General features: G+C 33.9%; 5 protein-coding genes across 5 annotated transcripts; 4 read left to right on the forward strand and 1 right to left on the reverse strand.

Moving 5' to 3' along the window:
• Positions 1 to 659: 659 nt before the first annotated feature.
• Positions 660 to 4,581, forward strand: LOC124929424 (NADP-dependent malic enzyme-like). Its single transcript, XM_047469780.1, has 19 exons — positions 660 to 899; positions 998 to 1,118; positions 1,212 to 1,286; positions 1,358 to 1,509; positions 1,642 to 1,747; positions 1,832 to 1,897; positions 2,158 to 2,253; positions 2,353 to 2,424; positions 2,506 to 2,589; positions 2,677 to 2,775; positions 2,868 to 2,915; positions 3,006 to 3,059; positions 3,141 to 3,239; positions 3,319 to 3,408; positions 3,497 to 3,574; positions 3,674 to 3,748; positions 3,841 to 3,931; positions 4,016 to 4,144; positions 4,235 to 4,581. Exons 1-19 carry the CDS (start codon positions 751 to 753, stop codon positions 4,321 to 4,323), a joined length of 1,773 nt encoding a protein of 590 aa, XP_047325736.1. The 5' UTR covers positions 660 to 750; the 3' UTR covers positions 4,324 to 4,581.
• Positions 4,582 to 7,511: 2,930 nt separating this feature from the next.
• On the forward strand, positions 7,512 to 8,682 carry LOC124931649 (histidine-containing phosphotransfer protein 4). The gene is made up of 6 exons (XM_047472163.1): positions 7,512 to 7,645; positions 7,738 to 7,868; positions 7,937 to 8,005; positions 8,080 to 8,151; positions 8,239 to 8,311; positions 8,394 to 8,682. The coding sequence occupies exons 1-6, from the start codon at positions 7,586 to 7,588 to the stop codon at positions 8,430 to 8,432; spliced, it is 444 nt and encodes a 147-aa protein (XP_047328119.1). The 5' UTR covers positions 7,512 to 7,585; the 3' UTR covers positions 8,433 to 8,682.
• A 925-nt stretch (positions 8,683 to 9,607) lies between these two features.
• Positions 9,608 to 11,349, forward strand: LOC124930698 (mitochondrial import inner membrane translocase subunit TIM17-2-like). The gene is made up of 3 exons (XM_047471039.1): positions 9,608 to 9,701; positions 10,172 to 10,924; positions 11,014 to 11,349. The coding sequence occupies exon 2, from the start codon at positions 10,227 to 10,229 to the stop codon at positions 10,899 to 10,901; it is 675 nt and encodes a 224-aa protein (XP_047326995.1). The 5' UTR covers positions 9,608 to 9,701; positions 10,172 to 10,226; the 3' UTR covers positions 10,902 to 10,924; positions 11,014 to 11,349.
• Positions 11,350 to 14,690: 3,341 nt separating this feature from the next.
• Positions 14,691 to 16,908, forward strand: LOC124932326 (amino acid permease 8-like). The gene is made up of 7 exons (XM_047472947.1): positions 14,691 to 14,797; positions 14,961 to 15,194; positions 15,263 to 15,356; positions 15,432 to 15,649; positions 15,726 to 15,865; positions 15,945 to 16,172; positions 16,430 to 16,908. The coding sequence occupies exons 1-7, from the start codon at positions 14,692 to 14,694 to the stop codon at positions 16,850 to 16,852; spliced, it is 1,443 nt and encodes a 480-aa protein (XP_047328903.1). The 5' UTR covers position 14,691; the 3' UTR covers positions 16,853 to 16,908.
• A 510-nt stretch (positions 16,909 to 17,418) lies between these two features.
• Positions 17,419 to 18,656, reverse strand: LOC124932248 (profilin). The gene is made up of 3 exons (XM_047472866.1): positions 18,459 to 18,656; positions 17,974 to 18,111; positions 17,419 to 17,856 (listed from the first exon to the last, which is right to left on the reverse strand). Exons 1-3 carry the CDS (start codon positions 18,579 to 18,581, stop codon positions 17,722 to 17,724), a joined length of 396 nt encoding a protein of 131 aa, XP_047328822.1. The 5' UTR covers positions 18,582 to 18,656; the 3' UTR covers positions 17,419 to 17,721.
• Positions 18,657 to 19,068: the final 412 nt, after the last annotated feature.

A 19,068-nucleotide genomic window follows, 5' to 3' on the forward strand; every position in this document is an offset into this window, starting at 1 on the left:
AATCATATCATTTAATTATTATTAAAATATCATTAAATATTAACATGAGAAATGATGGGATTTTTTTTTAAAAACTATAATGGAAAAGGGATGTAATGCATTCTGATTGGAAAAAATAATCATTCTCTCTCCTAACCTCTCTCATCGTGATTTCATTTTTTCTCTAATTCTCTTTTTCAATTTTCTCTCTCTATCATTAATATATTTTAATTTTTTTTAATTAAAAAAACACATATTTTCATAATTGACTTTAACATTAAAATTTATTTAAATAAATGTTCTAAGTACTCCAATCAAAATTTCTATTTATAAATTAAATAAATTTATCATTATTATTAACATGTTATTTTAATCTGAAGATATAATAAATCAATTATATGGTCATACTAGATGTACTAAAAATTATATAAATTCGATTTCAAAGTTAAAATGGAATCGATAATACAAACCACTAAATTTTAAAAAATTGGTGATATGGGTCGTGAATGACGTGCTGATGATTTGAATATGAGAAAAAGTAGAATAAATAAATAAATAAATTAATTAGCTTAGTCGTTGTCAGAGTAGTATTAAAAATAAATAATAATTTATGTTTGTTTTGGTAGTTGCTATAAAAGGCGGGCGTCTGTCTTGATGGTATTCATCCCAAACACAATTAACGACTCTTATTATTATTATAGTTCTTCTTGTGATTCTCTGCATTCCCCCCACCCACCAGAGTTAATTTTATTTTCAGAAACCCAGATTCAAATGGCAACGGAGAGTTCTAATTCCAACGGAAAGTCTGTGCTTGACTTGGAAGACAAATCCGGCGTCGCTGGCGGCGTTGAGGATGTTTACGGTGAGGACAGTGCCACCATTGATCAGCTCGTTACGCCCTGGACGGTCTCTGTCGCTAGGTAACTTCAAATCTCAGTTTTCTCCATAATTTCTTGTTTTCCTACTTCATTATTTGCTATCTAAGTTAGACTAAATCGTTGAATCGTGTTAATTGCAGTGGATATAGTTTGTTGCGTGATCCTCATTACAACAAGGGACTTGCCTTCACTGAGCAAGAGAGGGATGCCCATTACCTTCGAGGCCTACTCCCCCCTTCAATTTCTTCTCAAGCCCTTCAAGTTAGTGAATATTTCTCTCCATTTAAACTTAATCATGTAATATGATGTTATATTGCTAAGACTAATGAGATTAACTGTATTCTTTTAAATCAGGAGAAGAAATTGATGCACAATCTTCGTCAGTATGACGTTCCACTCCAAAGATACATTGCAATGATGGATCTTCAGGTAGACTATCTATTGATTGAATCTGTTTGAATACTTCTTACTGATATGTTTTATGAACATTGGCATGGCAGGAGAGAAATGAAAGGCTATTTTACAAACTTCTTATTGATAACGTTGAGGAATTGCTCCCAGTTGTGTACACTCCAACAGTTGGTGAAGCTTGTCAAAAGTATGGAAGTATTTTCAGGCGTCCACAGGGTCTTTTCATCAGTTTGAAAGAGAAGTACGGTTTTACATAGATAATCCAAACTTAAATTTCCCTAACATTTATGCATAATTTCTTAAGTTGGCCTCGGATTCATTTTCTTGGGGAAGTATGAAGCATGGGTTCTTATTGACTAGAGTAAATTTTCAGGGGAAAGATTCTTGAAGTGCTCAAGAACTGGCCTGAGAAAAGTATTCAAGTCATTGTTGTTACTGATGGTGAGCGTATATTGGGTCTTGGGGATCTTGGCTGCCAGGTATCATTTTCATGTCCTATGATGATTTTCTTTAGTCCTCCGATCTCCAAATAGCTGTTCTAAGCTGATATGCGAAATATGCAGGGAATGGGTATTCCTGTAGGAAAACTGTCTCTCTACACAGCTCTTGGAGGTGTTCGTCCTTCAGCGGTATGTCTAATAATTCATTGTTAAACAATGTAAACTTTTAATTTTCTTTTTAAGTGTGCAAGAAAAATGCATCTGTACTTGATTCACTAATTTAAAATTGTTGACTATCACGAGCTTTTGTAAACTGACACTTAGAAATAAAGAAAACTTGGTCAAATAAGATGCAACAAAGGGTGTAGTAAAAAATGAAGAACTTGTCTCCTTATTTCTGGCATTTTTTCTTTGGGGTACATTACTGAACTACTATATTTAATATGCAGTGTTTACCCATCACCATTGATGTTGGTACCAACAATGAGAAGTTGTTGAATGATGAGTTCTATATTGGTCTCAAGCAAAGGAGGGCAACCGGACAGGTGAAATTCTTCATCCCTTCCATTTCTCTATGTTCCCTTGTTTGAAATCCTTTATGTATGTGGTTCTTAGATCTCAATAATTTTGTTTCTCCAATGCAGGAATACGCAGAGCTTCTTGAGGAGTTCATGTCTGCTGTTAAACAGAATTATGGGGAGAAAGTTCTCATTCAGGTTGGTTTCTTATCTCTAAGATGGTACAATTAGCTTTTATGTGTACAATTTCTTTAACTCATCTATTTTTGTCCTCCTCAGTTTGAAGACTTTGCCAACCACAATGCATTTGAGCTTCTATCGAAATACCGTACAAGTCATCTTGTGTTTAATGATGACATACAGGTAGAATCTTAAAGAGCAGTTAATTTATATTTGTATTTCTACTAAATGAGAATATATATGATCTAATGAGCTCTTTCCTCCATTCAGGGAACTGCATCCGTGGTGCTAGCTGGGCTTGTTTCAGCTTTGAAATTAACTGGCGGAGCCTTGTCTGACCATACATTCTTGTTCCTTGGTGCCGGAGAGGTGAGTTTCTTAGCCTTCAAATATGTTGGCAAATGAGCTTTATTTGTTTCTGTCTTTTCTAATAATAAGCTGCTGTTTTTTCCACCTTCAAGGCTGGAACTGGTATAGCTGAACTCATCGCTCTTGAAATATCAAAGAAGGTATTTGCTCGTTTTCATCATACGATAATAATTACTAATACTCTATTTGCAAAGGTTTCTGATGACAACTGCTAAAATTGGTATTGACAGACAAATATTCCTGTGGAAGAGACACGCAAGAAGATTTGGCTTGTGGACTCGAAGGTAACCATCATAGCAGTTTACCATGTAATCATGAATACAGAAAATTTGATGATATTAATAATAATATATATCCTCTTACAGGGACTGCTTGTTAGCTCTCGCAAGGAATCCCTTCAGCATTTCAAGAAGCCATGGGCTCATGAACACGAACCTGTCAAGACTCTTCTGGAGGCTGTCAAGGTGGGAGATCTTTTTTCTTGTTATGCTCTAATCGAAGTTTCAAGTTATTATCTTATTCTCATTTTTTTTTCTTTCCCAGGCAATTAAGCCGACTGTCCTGATTGGAACATCTGGAGTTGGAAAAACATTTACAAAAGATGTTATCGAAGCCATTGCATCCTTCAATAAGGTTCTCCCTCCCTCTCTCTTTTATAGAACAAAATAAAGAAAAAAAGCATGGTTGTGCTAACTAATTTTGAATAAATTACTACTTGCAGAAACCTGTCATCTTTTCCCTTTCAAACCCAACTTCTCAATCTGAATGTACAGCTGAGGAAGCTTATACATGGAGCGAGGTAAGACGCTTTTAACAAGATAAATTCAGAAATTTCATTTTGGGGAAGATGGTGTTTAGATAAAAAAACAAACCAACTCATATTTTGTGGTATTTGTAGGGCCGTGCAATCTTTGCCAGTGGAAGTCCGTTTGACCCTGTTGAGTACAATGGGAAGGTTTACGTGCCAGGCCAGGTCCTAACCTCTTCTCCCTTCTCAAAAACTCTGTTTTAACAAATCTCCTGCCCATACAAACTTGTATTCATCCCAATATCGTTCTCATGCAGGCAAACAACGCATATATATTCCCCGGGTTTGGTTTGGGTTTGATTATGTCCGGTACAATTCGTGTGCACGACGATATGCTATTAGCAGCTTGTAAGTGCAGAAAAACAATGACATATATATATATATATATTAAAATTTGTTTTCTAATATTGGCATTTGAATTCTGTTGAACAGCGGAAGCTTTGGCAGCACAAGCGACTGATGCAAACTATGAGAAGGGATTGATTTACCCGCCATTCACCAATATCAGGGAGATCTCAGCCCAGATTGCTGCTAAAGTAGCTGCCAAGGCATATGAGCTGGGTAAAATTTCTTTCTCCAAAGAGAAATTGCTCTCATTTCTGGTTCATGTTTGCTTACATACTCTAATACATGTTTTGTTTTCCTTAACAGGCCTAGCCTCACGTCTCCCTCGCCCCGATAATCTAGTCAAGTTTGCAGAAAGCTGCATGTACAGCCCAGTGTACCGTTACTACCGTTGAAGAAAATCCATCAAGGATGGTTAAAACCTGCAGAGTTTTATTACTTATGTTCCAATTTCCTGTCTTAATAGTGTGTGTTTTAATCTTTGTATTATTACTATTATTCAGAGTAGTAGTACTAGTTTACTAGTAAGTTTCATTTTACTAAACTGGGCATATGTGTCACGGTTTTTTGCTTTGGCTTATGTAACAATAAGAGAGAAATCCAATCCTGTATTTTTTTATTAATGAGTAATGAAATCCCAATCAATTATTTAATTCCGTGATCTCACTGTTTGTGTAAAAGAATCAATGATCAACCAATTGAAAATGGCTTATCTTTATTAACAGCTCCATCTTATGCAGATTAAATTTGTTGTAGTTGTGAAATTATGAACTGGACCAAGCTTGTTCAAGGTTCATGAAACTCTTGCAGATGCTTTATGATGTGACTATAGCAAATCTCCTTACACGGTAATCAATTTTCTACATTTGCAGATTCATACATATTTTTGCTTTAGTTAATTTTATTTAAATGTTAAAGTTTGAGAAGAATAGAACATGTGTCAAAGAGGAAGGACATATATACAGTCACATGTGATGGGAAGGGAGCTTTAGATTGAGTGATTCATCATCCACTATTTGGCATTTATCCAGATTTATTCACATGAGCACATACATGCTGACAAGAAGAAGCTAGCACCTTCTGCGTTCCAGTTAAGCCAACATTTCATTTTCCAGATTGGACCATCATATATTCTTACCATTTTGATTTGCAGTCTGATAGTTACAAATTTTATTTTTTTCTTACATAGTCTAGCCACTACATGCAGTTATTTTGGGGTTTTATGCAGAAGAGGTTTTTAAAAGTATTAAAATATTTAGATAATTAGTATTATTGGACTACTAATTTCATAATATATCAATTTGAGGTCAAAATGAAGTGATTTGATATATATATTTTTGATAAGAGGAATCCTACCAAACCAAACAATAAAACAAGGCCATGCTCTATTATATGTTCTGCATGTGTCATGATTCTTTATGAACAGTTATTGTCGCAATATGGCATCTCTTGTCATAGCTTGTATTAAACTTGATTGGGTGGTTTGGACGTTTCATCATGATTACCTAACTTCTGCGTAATCGTGTTCTAATGAAAATGTTTTAACTTTTAAGAAGAAGTACAAAGCTTTTGTGAACAGAATCACCAACTTTTTGAAAGCATCCTGATCTGGTTATGGAAAGTGAAAATTATGAATTTTCCCCCTCTCATAATCAGCAATTACTTTTGCTATTAGTGTAGTGATTGTGGTGAAAATATATGAAAATGTTTGAGATGCAAAAGAAAGGAGAGATGGTATACATGCCTCAATAATTTTGTAACTTTGCATAAATAAAGTTGTCACGAATTAGGTCGCCAAATTTACTTTTTTCAATACAAACAATGAAGAAAAGTAAATGAATGTTGAAAGAGAAGAAGAAATGGGAAGGGAAAAGCATTCAACTTCACTTAGCCAAACTGAAAAGCCAAATCAAACAAGGATATTCAAATCTCAATCCTCTTCAACCAGACTTCGAATTAGTTTGAGAACTCTCTTCACTAAGCTTATGAATCCTTGCACTTCTTCTCCTTTCCAGTTTAGGCTTCTCTATCATATGAATATCGAATTGAAGTGCATACTATTCACTTTGAAGGTTTCCTTTTATATTTCTTCTATTTGCTTTCTCAATACTTTTTGTCCAATTCTGAAAGATTTATTTGCTTTCTTTAAACCGACACCTTAATTCTCTCCATGTGATACCCCTACTACTACCCAACTTCTTAAAACACTATTATTATCTTTGTCCATAATAGTGTTTGCTTTATCTTCTGTCTCAACTGTTGGAGTTGGATCCGATTTGTATGATCTTCAGTCCACAAAGAAAGACTCTCATTTAAATTCTGAACTTGCATATGAAGATATTATTAGAAAAAACTAGCCCAATGCTGTTTTTATTCTATTGAACAAATTGAATAAGAGTGTTAGTTAAGTTAATTTCTATTGGTTTATCATGTCCAGCGTGTTTGTCTTATCAATAAGGGGCAATACTGATATAAGGGAGAGAATAATGTTTTGTCCAATGAAAGGTGAAGAAAAACAAAACATAGAACAATGCTATTCTGATCCATTTCAGCCCATTCACAGCTTTAAATCCTTTTTTTAACAAAGGAAAGTATGTGCCCACCAACTAGTGAAATAATGATAGAGACCATGCAAGGTCCAGTGGTGTTGTGTATTCCCTCTACTTCTCTTTCTCCTGCTTCTTCTGTTTGCATAATTGTGCGAGGAGGAGGAAGGTAAGTGCTTGTGGAATAAAGGCTGTGACCTGTCTGGACTCTTCTATGGTTCAACAGCTGCAATTGCTGAGGGATGGACACAAAGACATAACATGGACCACTTCTCATAATGGGAAAAAAGCTAAAGGTAATCATCTCATTTCAATGATTATTTTAGGTATTTTCTTAGCTTTTTTTATTTTTTCCTCTTTAGGTAATCCATGATTCTGTTCCTTTTTTCCCAGTTCAAGATCAGCCTAGTTATCAAATTATTGCTTACAAAATAATGTGCAGTTAATGATTTTAATTCACAAAACTCCGTTTAATCTCTCTAATAATTGGTCTTTACTCAATCTTTATGCTTAATATGCCTCATATGCAGTGCTAGCCTGAATCTGAAATAAGTAGGTTGATTTCATTTCCTTATTATACAAAAGAAGGCAAGAAGTTATACCTTTTTTTTACACAAAACTAGCTGTTCATTTGACTTATAACATCTCTATTTGGAACTGATAACTAGCTCTGAATCCAAATCTGATTATTTTTTGGGTTCTATGTCTTTGGAAACTTGGTTATTTTCTTCATTTTTAGTTGTGAATTATTGCTTCCAATATAGTTTGTTAAAATTCATTAGCCATGTTTTTTTTTTTCTTATATTCTCGGTGAATGCAATGTCCTTCCCCACAAAAGCCTCAATAAAGTATATTCTCTTAAAGGAAAATGAAAGGGTACCATCATCTACATCCCCTTTTGAGATTCTCCTATAACAAAAAACACACATCCTCGATGAGGAAAAACAATCCGCACAGTCATCATATTCTCTTGCCAGGTGCCCCTAGATTTTTTTTTCCGCCTCTTTCTCTATCAGTATATAAAAGCCACTGCCATTGTTAAACCATTCAAACACAATAACTTATATCTTTGGATTAAATACAATTCCCACACATTGTACTCCATCTAACTATGGAAGGAAATCATTTGCAGCGTCATCTAGCCTTAATGAGGAAATCCTTATTTGATCAGGTTTTAGTTTCTATTGGTAGACTTGCTACAAAAAGAAAAACACGAACATACAAATGAGAAGTGATCTTAACCATTAGTATTATTTTACGTAGGGATATCTTGATGAACAGTTTGTTCAACTGGAAGAATTGCAGGATGAAGCTAATCCTAATTTTGTTGAGGAAATTGTCAACTTGTTTTACAGTGATTCGGCTAGAATGATCCGAAATATTGATGATGCACTGTAAGTATATTTTAAGTTAGACTTGGACATGTATGTGAGAATAGTAATAATAAATACTTATCAAACAGGACATATAACCCTCACGATTTCATCAAGCTGGATGATTACATGCACCAGTTCAAGGGAAGCAGCTCAAGGTATGCTCTGTTTTAGAATGCAAATCATCAGGTACACAGAGACTGATTAAACATTGACACACTTTTGGTTGCAGTATAGGAGCTAAAAAGGTGAAGAGTGATTGCAGTCTGTTTCGAGAATACTGCAAAGCTGGAAATGCTGAAGGGTAATATATATTTGAAAAGAGATTTGAATATAATGGCGGTTATGAAAAGTGAATAATATTTGATTAGTTTGATTGGTATGGTTCTAGATGCATAAGGACATTCCAACATGTGAAACAAGAGCATGCCATTCTGAAGAGAAAACTTGATGCCTACTTTCAGGTATCTATGACAGAAACAATATGGGATTGATTCTCATTTCTTCTATATATATGTCTTTGATCTTTGGTTTGGTTTGTTTCAGCTGTCAATGCAAGCTAGCCCATCAAGGAATTATGCTTAATAGGGGGAGAGGGAAGGGAAGTATTAAAAGAAGCTTATAATTATTAATCAAAGAAAATGTGGTGGTCCAAGTTATAGATATAATAAACATGGTTTCATGCCAAATAAAATCGACCACCACGGCAAAAGACAGGGAAGATGAAACTATTATTATTATTATTATTATTATTAGTGTATTATGTGTTGTAAATATGTGCTTTTGTGTGTACCATTTATTTGGTTGAGAAATAAAATCTACTCCTTCTTTTGCCCCCAACTAGTTTTCTTCCTTCAACTTGTCTTCCCTCTTGATAAAAAAAAGTTGATTTTTTTTTTTATAATAACTAAAATAAAAAAGTTAAATATAGAAAATTAATATATATATATTAGATAATACGAGAAATTTATAAAAATTAAAATTTTAATGAGAAGATTCAACAATCTTGACTCCAAGGATTTGTAACGATAAGTGATGAAGTTGAGTAAGTCAAACAAATTAAGCAAACGATGTTGAGAGAATCTCTACAAAATATTTTGTGCGGTAATAAAAATTATCATTAATCGAAGGTCGGTAAAAAATGTTGGAAAAATTACGCGCGCTAAGAAAAACATAAAAAAATAATAATAATAATAATAATATTAGGAGAATACTTGAAATTGATTTCTAATAAGTACTTTGGAATTATCTTTTTTTCTAAACCTTGATTATCAAGACAACGAAGATAAATATATAATGATATGGTTCAACTGAAATATTAATTTAAATGAATTTTTTTTATTTAAAATAATAAAAATAATTTCATATCCGATAATTAGTATCTTATCTTCCTAAGAAAGTGTCAAATCTCAAAAAATGATCACCTAACAATTGAGAGTATGAGTAACAAATAACTCACGAATATTATTTCAAATAAAAATTTGATTTAATTAAACAATATGACATACTGAATAAAATAAAATACCAAGAGAATGAAAGAAAAATGAGACAATTAATATTATATTCTCATTTAATTGTTTTAATTTTATAGATCTAATTATTTATTTTTAATAAATTAAAATTTAATTAATAAAAAAAATAAAAAATATCTAACACTACAATTTTTTTTTTATATATGTTTTTTTTACTAAATGGAGTACATCACAATTTTCGTACTAATAAATGTTACAAAAATCAATTTTAATTATACTTTAAGAACAAAAATACAATTTGAGAAAGCTCAATGTATTTTGGTGAACCCTACTCTCTTTCTCTCTCTCTCTCCGTCGCCCGACTGAAGGAGGGTTCTTTGAGGTATGTCTACGCATCTGGTTCTTTATTTGAATAATCTTTTACGTTCCTCATCTTCATCACAATCATAAGTAGTATTATTCTTGGACATCAAAATAGTCTGTAAATCGTTAGACCGGTCTAATCTCCGTGCTTGACTTTGATTTATTCCCTGCCTAAGAGCAAGAAAAATGAGTTCTTTTCATCTTCCAGTTCACGTATCACCCTTCTTTTGTCTGGTTAAACCTAGAAACTCGAAAGCTTTTATATTTACAACTCACGGCGAGATTGAAAGATTTCGATTTCCCATTGCTATTCGTTTTGTCGACCTAGAAATTTTCAAAGCAGTAGTTACGTAATTGAGTTGTTAATTTCATTTTGAAGCGATAGTTATATACGCCCTCTGACAAATCATTGAACAGTCCATAGGATTGCTTGTGTTTTGGATTGTAGAAAGTGGAGACTTAGACTTTCATGTGATTCTTTATTTGCAGATTTCATCTTCCCCTGATCACCATTCTTTTAGTTTTCAAATTGAATTGAGAAACCATGGGAACCCCAGAGACATCTAGGGAGCCTTGCCCAGATAGAATTCTAGATGATATTGGCGGTGCATTTGGCATGGGAGCAGTTGGAGGGGCAGCTTTCCACTTTTTGAAAGGCACGTATAATTCCCCTAAAGGAGAGCGATTAGGCGGTGGTTATCAAGCCATGCGAATGAATGCACCTCGTGTGGGCGGCAGTTTTGCTGTTTGGGGAGGTCTGTTTTCGGCGTTTGATTGCACGATGGTATATGTTCGCCAAAAAGAGGATCCATGGAACTCGATCATAGCTGGTGCTGCCACTGGGGGTTTCCTTCAGATGAGGCAGGGACTAGGTGCTGCTTCACGGTCTGCTGTTTTTGGTGGAGTATTGTTGGGTTTGATCGAAGGAGCTGGAATCATGCTGAATAAAATCTTGAGTGCTCAACCTCCAATGGAGGAGCCATTACCAAGTATGCCTGGTGTACCCCCCATGGCCCAATTTCCTGGTCAAACAATTGGAACCTTGGGAGATGGATCATCAAAATTACCAGAATCACCATCATCAGCATCATCTTCGTCATGGTTTGGAGGAATTTTTGGCGGAGATAAAAAGCAAGAAAATAGTAACAGCAGCGGAAATAAGACCCAGGTTTTGGAAAGCTTTGATTCGCCTAGTCCACCAACATTCGAGTATAAATGAGCCGTGATATCATGATAATGGTGGTAAGTAATACTAAACAATTTTATATTTTAGCCAATTTCTTAGCTATGTTTGGAATCCCCTGCCTCTTACTACAGATATTCAATTTCAGGAACCGGGCAGGTCATTCAGTTCCAACAAGAGAAGATTCGGGGTTTAAGGGACTTGAATTTCATAGTCATTGTAGCATTATTGTTATTTCCTTCCTTATTGATGGAATAAGACAATCATAAATTTGCATCTCTGGTTACTTTAATATGCAATATATAACAGTTACATCTCTGCTGATGCTGATGCTTATATGTTTGATTATGAAATCTGTTATAAACTTATATAATTAAGGAATGAAAAAGTTTTGTGTTATTGTATAGTTTTCATGGGGTACACAACTGTATGTAAGATGCATATCTTTTAATTTAAAAAGAATTAAAACGTTTGTTATAATATTTTTTTTTTTTGGAAAAGGTAACTTTCATATAAATGAAACAGTGCAAAAAAAAAGAAATTGGACGAAATGACACTGAAGATAAGGCCATTTGCGATCCTGAAGATAAGGCCATTTGTCTCTGGTCACCCGATAATTGATCCAGTGACCACTTTATATTTTTTAGACGAAATTACCCTTTTCGCGTAATGCGAAGGGACTTCGCGTCTCGCGAAGTAGAACAATGTGAATATATATACTCAAATTTTTTCATTTCCTTCATTTCGTTTCTCTATCTTCTCTCTCTGTTCTTGTTCGTTGGCGGCGGCGAAAACTTCGGCGACTACGGCTACGCCCTGAATCTAAAAAGATAAGAAAACTTTATCCCTGAATCAATGTTTATAATACAGATTTATGTTCATATTTTCATATCTTCATTTCAAACCCTAATCCAAATCGATTTATGTTCATGTTTCTAGTATCTCCATCTAAAAACCCTAAATCAATTTATGTTCTTATTATCTATTCTTAATTTCAAACGATTTATGTTGTTCTTAATCAAACCCTAACCCTAAATCAATTTAATCTGTTCTTATTGTTCATATTCCTTCATATTTGTTCATATTGTTTCATATTGCTTCATATTGTTTCATATTGGTTCATATTGCTTCATTTGATTTTCGCGACTTCACGTTTCGCGAAGGGCTTCACGTTCTAGTCTTTGTATAATGTTATCTTCACTTCAGTACCAGTTTTAGTTCTTGGACTTTTTGACAAGGTATATCTTCGCCTCTGGCTGATTCTATTTATTTTGGATAATCGTGAACCGGAAAAGTAAATTGTTTGTGTTTTATAATAGGATGTGAGTGCATCTCTTTCAAAGCAGTACCCTCGATTGTACAATGAAGGAATAAGAAATACTTCTTTAAATGGAGAGTTGTAGTGGCCTTGGCTGTGTTTTAAGTTTATCAATCATTGGTGATCTATAAATTTGTAGCCATTTCCAGTTCTACAAGTGTTGACTCAACTGTCAGGATGTTTGACCTTCCCTTATGATCACCAGATGGTTCAGGAAATGCATGCGAATGAAACAGATATTAGTAGCAGTATAGGGTTGGTGGAGGTTGGTACTACCCAGCTCAATCCAGAGGAATCGAGGAGATTTGCAATGGCACGGCTTCCTCGAGAGGGATCTAAACATACACTCGAGAGGGATCTAAACATACAGGTTTTGCATTTGATTCACCCAGTTACGAATCCTTCTTTGCATCCCAAGCCGGTGAGCTTGCACCTCTCAAGGCATGGGATGTTGCCAGAAAAGCCAGCATGAGAGGAAGGAAACAACTTCTTTTATATATTAGTTTCATTCTTTTAGGAGTACAGTTTTCAGGAAAAAAGATGTATACTCTTACAGATATAGTATGTTCCAATAACTTACAAAATCATTGTTGAAATTTTAGACAATTTTCTTATTGAATTGTGATTTCTGTTAAAGATGTATATAACAAATATCAGTTTCAAATAAAGTGTTGTGATGGGTTCCTATAGATTTTGATTTATATATATTATTTAGATGGTAGTCGTTTAAATATGGCAAATAAACCATTGTGAAAGAAAATAAAATAAATATATTAAAAAGTGTGAAGATCTTCCGAAATGGAAATGAAATCCTGATCGAATTTGTCGAATTTCAAGATTGAATTTCATATAATGTCAAAATATAGCATTATCTACATTTTTCATATAATGTCAAATGACAGCCTGAAATTGTTGAAAAATAACGTCCATCACAAACTAAGACGAAGACACCCACTGTCATTCCAAAGAAGGTAGATACTTTCACTATCTTCTTCCAAAGAGAGACCAACAAAACAAATGACAAAGGAGATTAGGTTATGATCTAGATCGAATACGGATAGAATTCTTCAATAATCAACTAGATCCTAGTACAGAAATGCTAGCCCTAACTAGCAATGCACGGGATTGAAGCTGCAAGCAAGAAGACATTATAATAAGACAAATTAATCCAAAAATAACCTAGGCAAGATCAAAGATAAATCATTAGAAGAAGATTCAATAAGCATTCACATGATTCTTAATTTGGATCGAGGGAGGGAGAGAGACCGACCTAAAGAAGTTCTTGACTTACAAATTAGGGCTCATCGACCGTCTCGGACGCGAAGGCCCTTTGCAAAACGTGAAGTCGCGAAAATCAAATGAATCTTCTCTGAAACGGAACCGAATTAGAGCATCATCAACTGCAAACATATCATCGATAAGATGAACAACCAAGATGAACAATAAGATAAACAATAAAAAAATTTCATGATTTAGGGTTTAAAGATGAACACAATGGAAATAATAACATAAATCGATTCAATCACCTGATATTAGAACGAGTTTTCGTCGTCGATCTGTATAATGTGTTCGTTTAGATTTAGGTTTAGGGTTCCGTCGCCGCCGTGCCATTAAGAGAAGAGAGAGAAAGAAAATGACGAAATGAAAAAATTTAAGTATTTAGATAAAAAAAATTTCCTTGCCGCGAAAAGGGTATTTTCGTCTAAAAATAAATAAAATGGTTACCAGAGCAATAAAAATTAGCGTGTCACCGTATATGTAAATATATATTCTTTAGGGTCATTTCGTCCAATTTCCCTTACAAATGGGGAAAAGGAAAAAAGAAATCAGAAAATAAAACTTACATTTGTTATAATATTAACATTCTTTCATCATTAATGATAAATTACTTAATGACAACTGCCATTGTCAACTGTAATATTGTAATGAATTTTGGCCTGTAGTGGCTAGTCATTTGAATTCTCACCCTACACTTGTTTTCACACTGTGAAAAAAGGAAATGACAAATTTTACATTGATTATATTTGTTTTTTTTCTTCTTTTTCTTTTAAATCAAAGATTTTTTTGTTTTTTTTAGTGGAAGGTAGTTTGACTTCTAAAGTTTTTTCAGGGTGTTATTAGTACAAATTTGGACTTTTTTACTTGGATTTTTTTTTTCTTTCTAAAGAATAAAAATAGGGTTTTCAAGTTATGGATGAAATACATTTAAGTTTAAACAAAACCTGTTATATATAAATGAGATTACTAAAAACTTGGTATCATAATAAATTCATTGACATAATTAAGTAATAAGTAGCATTGATGATGACTAGATATAGGACCACATAAAGGAGAAAATGCTAAAATGTAGGGCCAGAATCCAGAGTAGGGGGGTTCACTGTCTAGAGAAAGACGACAGCAGAGTTCTGCATTTTGCACGAATAGATATATAAGATAGATAGATATAGAGAGAAAGAAAAAAAGAAAGTAGAGATCCATCGATCGAGAATCAAGGGCGGCATTTTCTATATGGAAAATCAGGCGCAGTTTCACATTCAACTTACTGATCATCAACCTCCTCCTCCTCCATCTTATGAAGAAGATTTGGATGATGATGGCAGGCCCAAAAGAACTGGTCAGCTTCTAGCTTGCTTGCTTGCATGCACAGTCTTGATGATATATATATTATTATGTTGAAAAAAACAATAGCTCATTGATTTGTTTTTTCAAATGAAACCATGCATCGATCTCTATTGACATGAAATTAAGAATAATGATCCTGACTGATATTCTTTTAGGGACAGTTTGGACGGCTACATCACACATAATAACCGCAATTATAGGGTCGGGAGTTCTTTCTCTAGCTTGGGCGGTGGCGCAGCTGGGATGGGTGGCCGGAGTTACCAGCCTCCTGTGTTTTTCGTGTGTAACTTTATACACATCCAATCTACTAGCTGACTGCTATCGCTCCCCCGATCCACTCACCGGAAAAAGAAACTATACCTACAAGGAAGCTGTTAAAAATAACTTGGGTATATAATAATTCATTACAATTCATTTCAACACCAAAACAAATTAAAGACTTCATTTTTATTTTCAGGTGGGAAAATGCATGTATTATGTGGGATTGCTCAATATTGCAATCTTTGTGGGATGGTAATTGGCTACACAATCACCTCATCAATAAGCATGGTGTAAGTTACATGTTCTTCAAATCCCTCAATTAAATTTATGATAAACCAATATTCATTCATTATTTCATTTCTTAGGGCAATTCAGAAATCAAACTGTTTCCATAAGACTATGAGCCATGAAAATTGCAGCTTCTCCCACAATCCTTACATGATAGGATTGGGGGTAGTTCAGATTTTCTTGTCTCAAATCCCGAGTTTCGATAAATTGTCAATTCTCTCCATTGTCGCTGCCATCATGTCTTTCACTTACGCCTCCATTGGCATTGGCCTTGCTCTAGCCAAGATTGTCTCGGGTAAGAAAATATTTATTTTATGTTTTATTAATTGAATTATAATGAACTAGTTAACTTAGATTTGTATATATAATAGGGGAAAAAGAGAAGAGTAGTTTGACAGGAGTGGAAATTGGGTTGGGCATATCAGCAGCTGACAAGACTTGGAAAATGTTTAGGGCTCTAGGGGACATTGCATTTGCCTTTACATTCTCTCAAGTTCTTGTTGAAATTCAAGTAAGAAATTCTAACTACTTATAAGTATAATTATTATATATGATTCAATTGTTATTTAACAAGTTATGAGTTTTTTAAGGACACCCTGAAATCAACATTGCCCGAGAATAAAGTGATGAGAAAAGCCAATATGTTAGGGGTCTTAACGACGACAACTTTCTATGTAATGAGCGGCTGCATTGGCTATGCTGCCTTAGGAAACCCTGCTAAAGGGAACATGCTAACCGGGTTTGGATTCTATGAGCCATTTTGGCTAATCGACTTGGCTAATATTTGCATTGTGGTTCACTTGGTAGGCGCCTATCAGGTACCAACTAAAATCGTTAAAGTTAAAACTTAGTATAATCTTTTTTTGGATGATGGTTTGTATTATTTTTTTATACCATGATTCAATATAGTGTATTTTTTTTTGGTTTCATTTGAAGAAAGGAACATGTAAAAAATCTGTTGTTTATACCAGGCCTTAATTTGGCCAATGTAACAAAATTTCCAATCAACATAAAAAAATGGTAAATCAAAATAAATCTCTTCTTTTTTCTAAGTGTTGATTTGGTTTCGGAATAGGTATTTGCGCAACCATTGTTTAATGCGGTGGAAACAGAGATTTCGAGAAGGTGGCCGAAGTCCAAGTTTGTGAAAAAGGAGTACCCAATTGGGATGGGCAAGATCAAAATAAGCTTTAATTTGCTGAGGCTAACTTGGAGGACTTCATTTGTGGTATTGGCCACATTCACAGCCATGTTGTTTCCATTCTTCAATGAGGTTTTATCATTGTTAGGCGCTTTCGGGTACTGGCCACTGACGGTTTACTTCCCCATATCGATGTTCATCGCGAATAAGAGGATCCAAAGATGGAGTAGTAAGTGGGTCGGACTCCAGCTCGTGAACACGGTCTGTTTCCTTGTGGCATTGGCTGCAGCTTGCGGGTCCATCCAAGGTATTGGTCTGGCACTCAAAACCTATAAGCCTTTCACTATCAAGGAATGAAGTAATTTATGGTGGTATTTATATGACATTATTAATGTGTTATGAATTGAGTAAAACATGGGGATGTATTTATTTGAAGTTCTAAAAGGATAATGTTGATGGTGGAAATTTTGTTGTCTATGTCATAACATTAATTTTGAATTATAAGAATTATGTTGCATCATTTCAATTTAATAATAATAAAGAGATAAATAACTGAAGATACAAAAATGAGATTTGATTTGCAAAATTTATAATCAATTAAAATCAAATAAACTCAAAATATATATCTTTAACTGTCAATATTTGTGTGTTATGTTTCCTTACTAATTGTGTCACATGCATATCAATTGAAGAACAAACAAGATCTGATTCAAAGTTTCAAGCAGAAAAAGAGAAATGTAAGATGTATGACTTGTTTAGTCCAAACAACCAAGGCTCAAAAATAATTTATTCAACCAAATTGGACTAAACAAGAAACCTAAAAAAATACTTTATTCAACCAAATGCACACAATCAATTCAAACTTCGTATTGAAAATAATCCATAAAATGATAACAACAACAAATCTCCAAACAAAGATAAAATGCCAAATAGAAAAGGATTGTTTTACTTTAAAAAAAAAAGACTATGAATTCAGTACATCAGCAAATAATACCAATCAATCAAATCCTTTTGGAGGATGGATATTAAATACCAACAACACTTAGAGATATTCATAACAAGAGAATGTCAAAAACACAAGAATGTCAAAAACCTTATTATTGACACAGCAATAACTCCAACAACTTCAAGCAAATGATAATGATGATGATGATGATGATAATGATGATGGGCTCCCAGGAAAGAGAGGGGGGAACAAGTTTTATACAAATTTGATGATAGTAAAATTAAAGACCCTGCTCGATAAGATAGTCACCAAGCCTCTCCACAATTATGTTGCACTGCCCAGCATTCATGGGCTCATCATACAATCCAATAATCAAAGCTTGCCCTGTCTTCTTCACAGTAGCACCACCAGCACCCTGAGATATCAAACCCACAAATTATTGTTAACAAGTCTTTCATATTCTTCAAATCATTATTAGCAAATAAATGAACAAATAAATGTGAAAGGTAATAACTAATAAATAATACAGTACCTTCTTCCCTCTGATAACAGCCCCAGGTTCACCTTGAATGACCATATACTTTGCACCACCAAGGAATAACCCAGTTGGTGCAAGAGTGCCAGGTTCTTCAAAATCATTCACGATACCAGTTACCTCCTCGGGATTTAACTGAAAGGACCAAAATCCCTCAAAAGATTAGCTTAGATTTGTTGAACTATAACTCTTTAGGGGAGCTTAGATCTTATCCTTTTGAGATTCATTCATAATCAAACTGAGTATAGTTTGCGTTTCTTTAAATTAAAAGTTCAAATCAAACAAGGTAAAAGGGTAAAGAAGCTAAAATCTTGAGTATAGTATGGATCTATCTACTTTCTTTACCTATTGGTCAAAAATTACATATCCTATGCAAATCAATTATTATTAAGGAAGCTACTTACTGTAATAAGAGAAAGAAATGAATTTAAGAATGATCATCGATCGATCGATGGATGGATCGATCCTAGAATCCCAAGTACCTGAGGAAAAGTGGCGCTTTGAGCCCAAACGCTGCCATCTTGGCCGATGATGGCCGCGGCAGTGAGTGTACTCCCTTCAATATCGCACATCAAGTGCTCGTCTACGTAAGTTTGCCACGACATCTTCTCTCTCTCTCTCTCTCTCAACTTTCTCTCTCTATCCGTTTCAATCTTCTCTTCAAGCAGGCCACAAGGCAGGCAGCAGGGAGATTTCAACGATTAAGGAGAGAGAGAGAAAAAGAGAAATTGCGTTGAAATTAAGCTAAAAATATTAGTCAAATTATTTAAATTAAAACTAATCCTATTAAACATTAATTTATTATGTACATAACGAAGTCGGAATATTATCTTTTTATTCTAACATTATTTTATATATTCAAATTACATCTAATTTAATTTATTACAATAATCCTAAGCAAATCAACCTAACTAAGTCAAGTCTTAAATGTACGCGTAATGAATTTTTTATTTTATTTTATTTTATTAGACTTGTTTGCTTTTAGTTCTATTATTATCCACCCAAAAATGTTCTATTATTATTAAAAATAATTTATTTAATTTCTTATATTATATTTTATTTAATCAGAAGTTTATTTTTGTAACAATTATG

Source organism: Impatiens glandulifera, chromosome 3 (assembly GCF_907164915.1).
Source record: "Impatiens glandulifera chromosome 3, dImpGla2.1, whole genome shotgun sequence".
NCBI lineage: Eukaryota > Viridiplantae > Streptophyta > Magnoliopsida > Ericales > Balsaminaceae > Impatiens > Impatiens glandulifera.

Coding starts and splice junctions, on each gene's coding strand:
- LOC124932326 (XM_047472947.1), top strand. CDS start 14,692: ATGGAAAATCAGGCGCAGTTTCACATTCAACTTACTGATCATCAACCT. Junction 15,357..15,431: donor ACCTCATCAATAAGCATGGT/GTAAGTTACATG, acceptor TTCATTTCTTAG/GGCAATTCAGAAATCAAACT. Junction 15,650..15,725: donor TCTAGCCAAGATTGTCTCGG/GTAAGAAAATAT, acceptor TATATATAATAG/GGGAAAAAGAGAAGAGTAGT.
- LOC124930698 (XM_047471039.1), top strand. CDS start 10,227: ATGGGAACCCCAGAGACATCTAGGGAGCCTTGCCCAGATAGAATTCTA.
- LOC124929424 (XM_047469780.1), top strand. CDS start 751: ATGGCAACGGAGAGTTCTAATTCCAACGGAAAGTCTGTGCTTGACTTG. Junction 1,510..1,641: donor TTCATCAGTTTGAAAGAGAA/GTACGGTTTTAC, acceptor GTAAATTTTCAG/GGGAAAGATTCTTGAAGTGC. Junction 2,254..2,352: donor AAAGGAGGGCAACCGGACAG/GTGAAATTCTTC, acceptor TCTCCAATGCAG/GAATACGCAGAGCTTCTTGA.
- LOC124932248 (XM_047472866.1), bottom strand. CDS start 18,581: ATGTCGTGGCAAACTTACGTAGACGAGCACTTGATGTGCGATATTGAA. Junction 18,112..18,458: donor AAAGCGCCACTTTTCCTCAG/GTACTTGGGATT, acceptor TGGTCCTTTCAG/TTAAATCCCGAGGAGGTAAC. Junction 17,857..17,973: donor CTGTTATCAGAGGGAAGAAG/GTACTGTATTAT, acceptor TTGATATCTCAG/GGTGCTGGTGGTGCTACTGT.
- LOC124931649 (XM_047472163.1), top strand. CDS start 7,586: ATGGAAGGAAATCATTTGCAGCGTCATCTAGCCTTAATGAGGAAATCC. Junction 8,006..8,079: donor TTCAAGGGAAGCAGCTCAAG/GTATGCTCTGTT, acceptor TTTTGGTTGCAG/TATAGGAGCTAAAAAGGTGA. Junction 8,152..8,238: donor AAAGCTGGAAATGCTGAAGG/GTAATATATATT, acceptor GTATGGTTCTAG/ATGCATAAGGACATTCCAAC.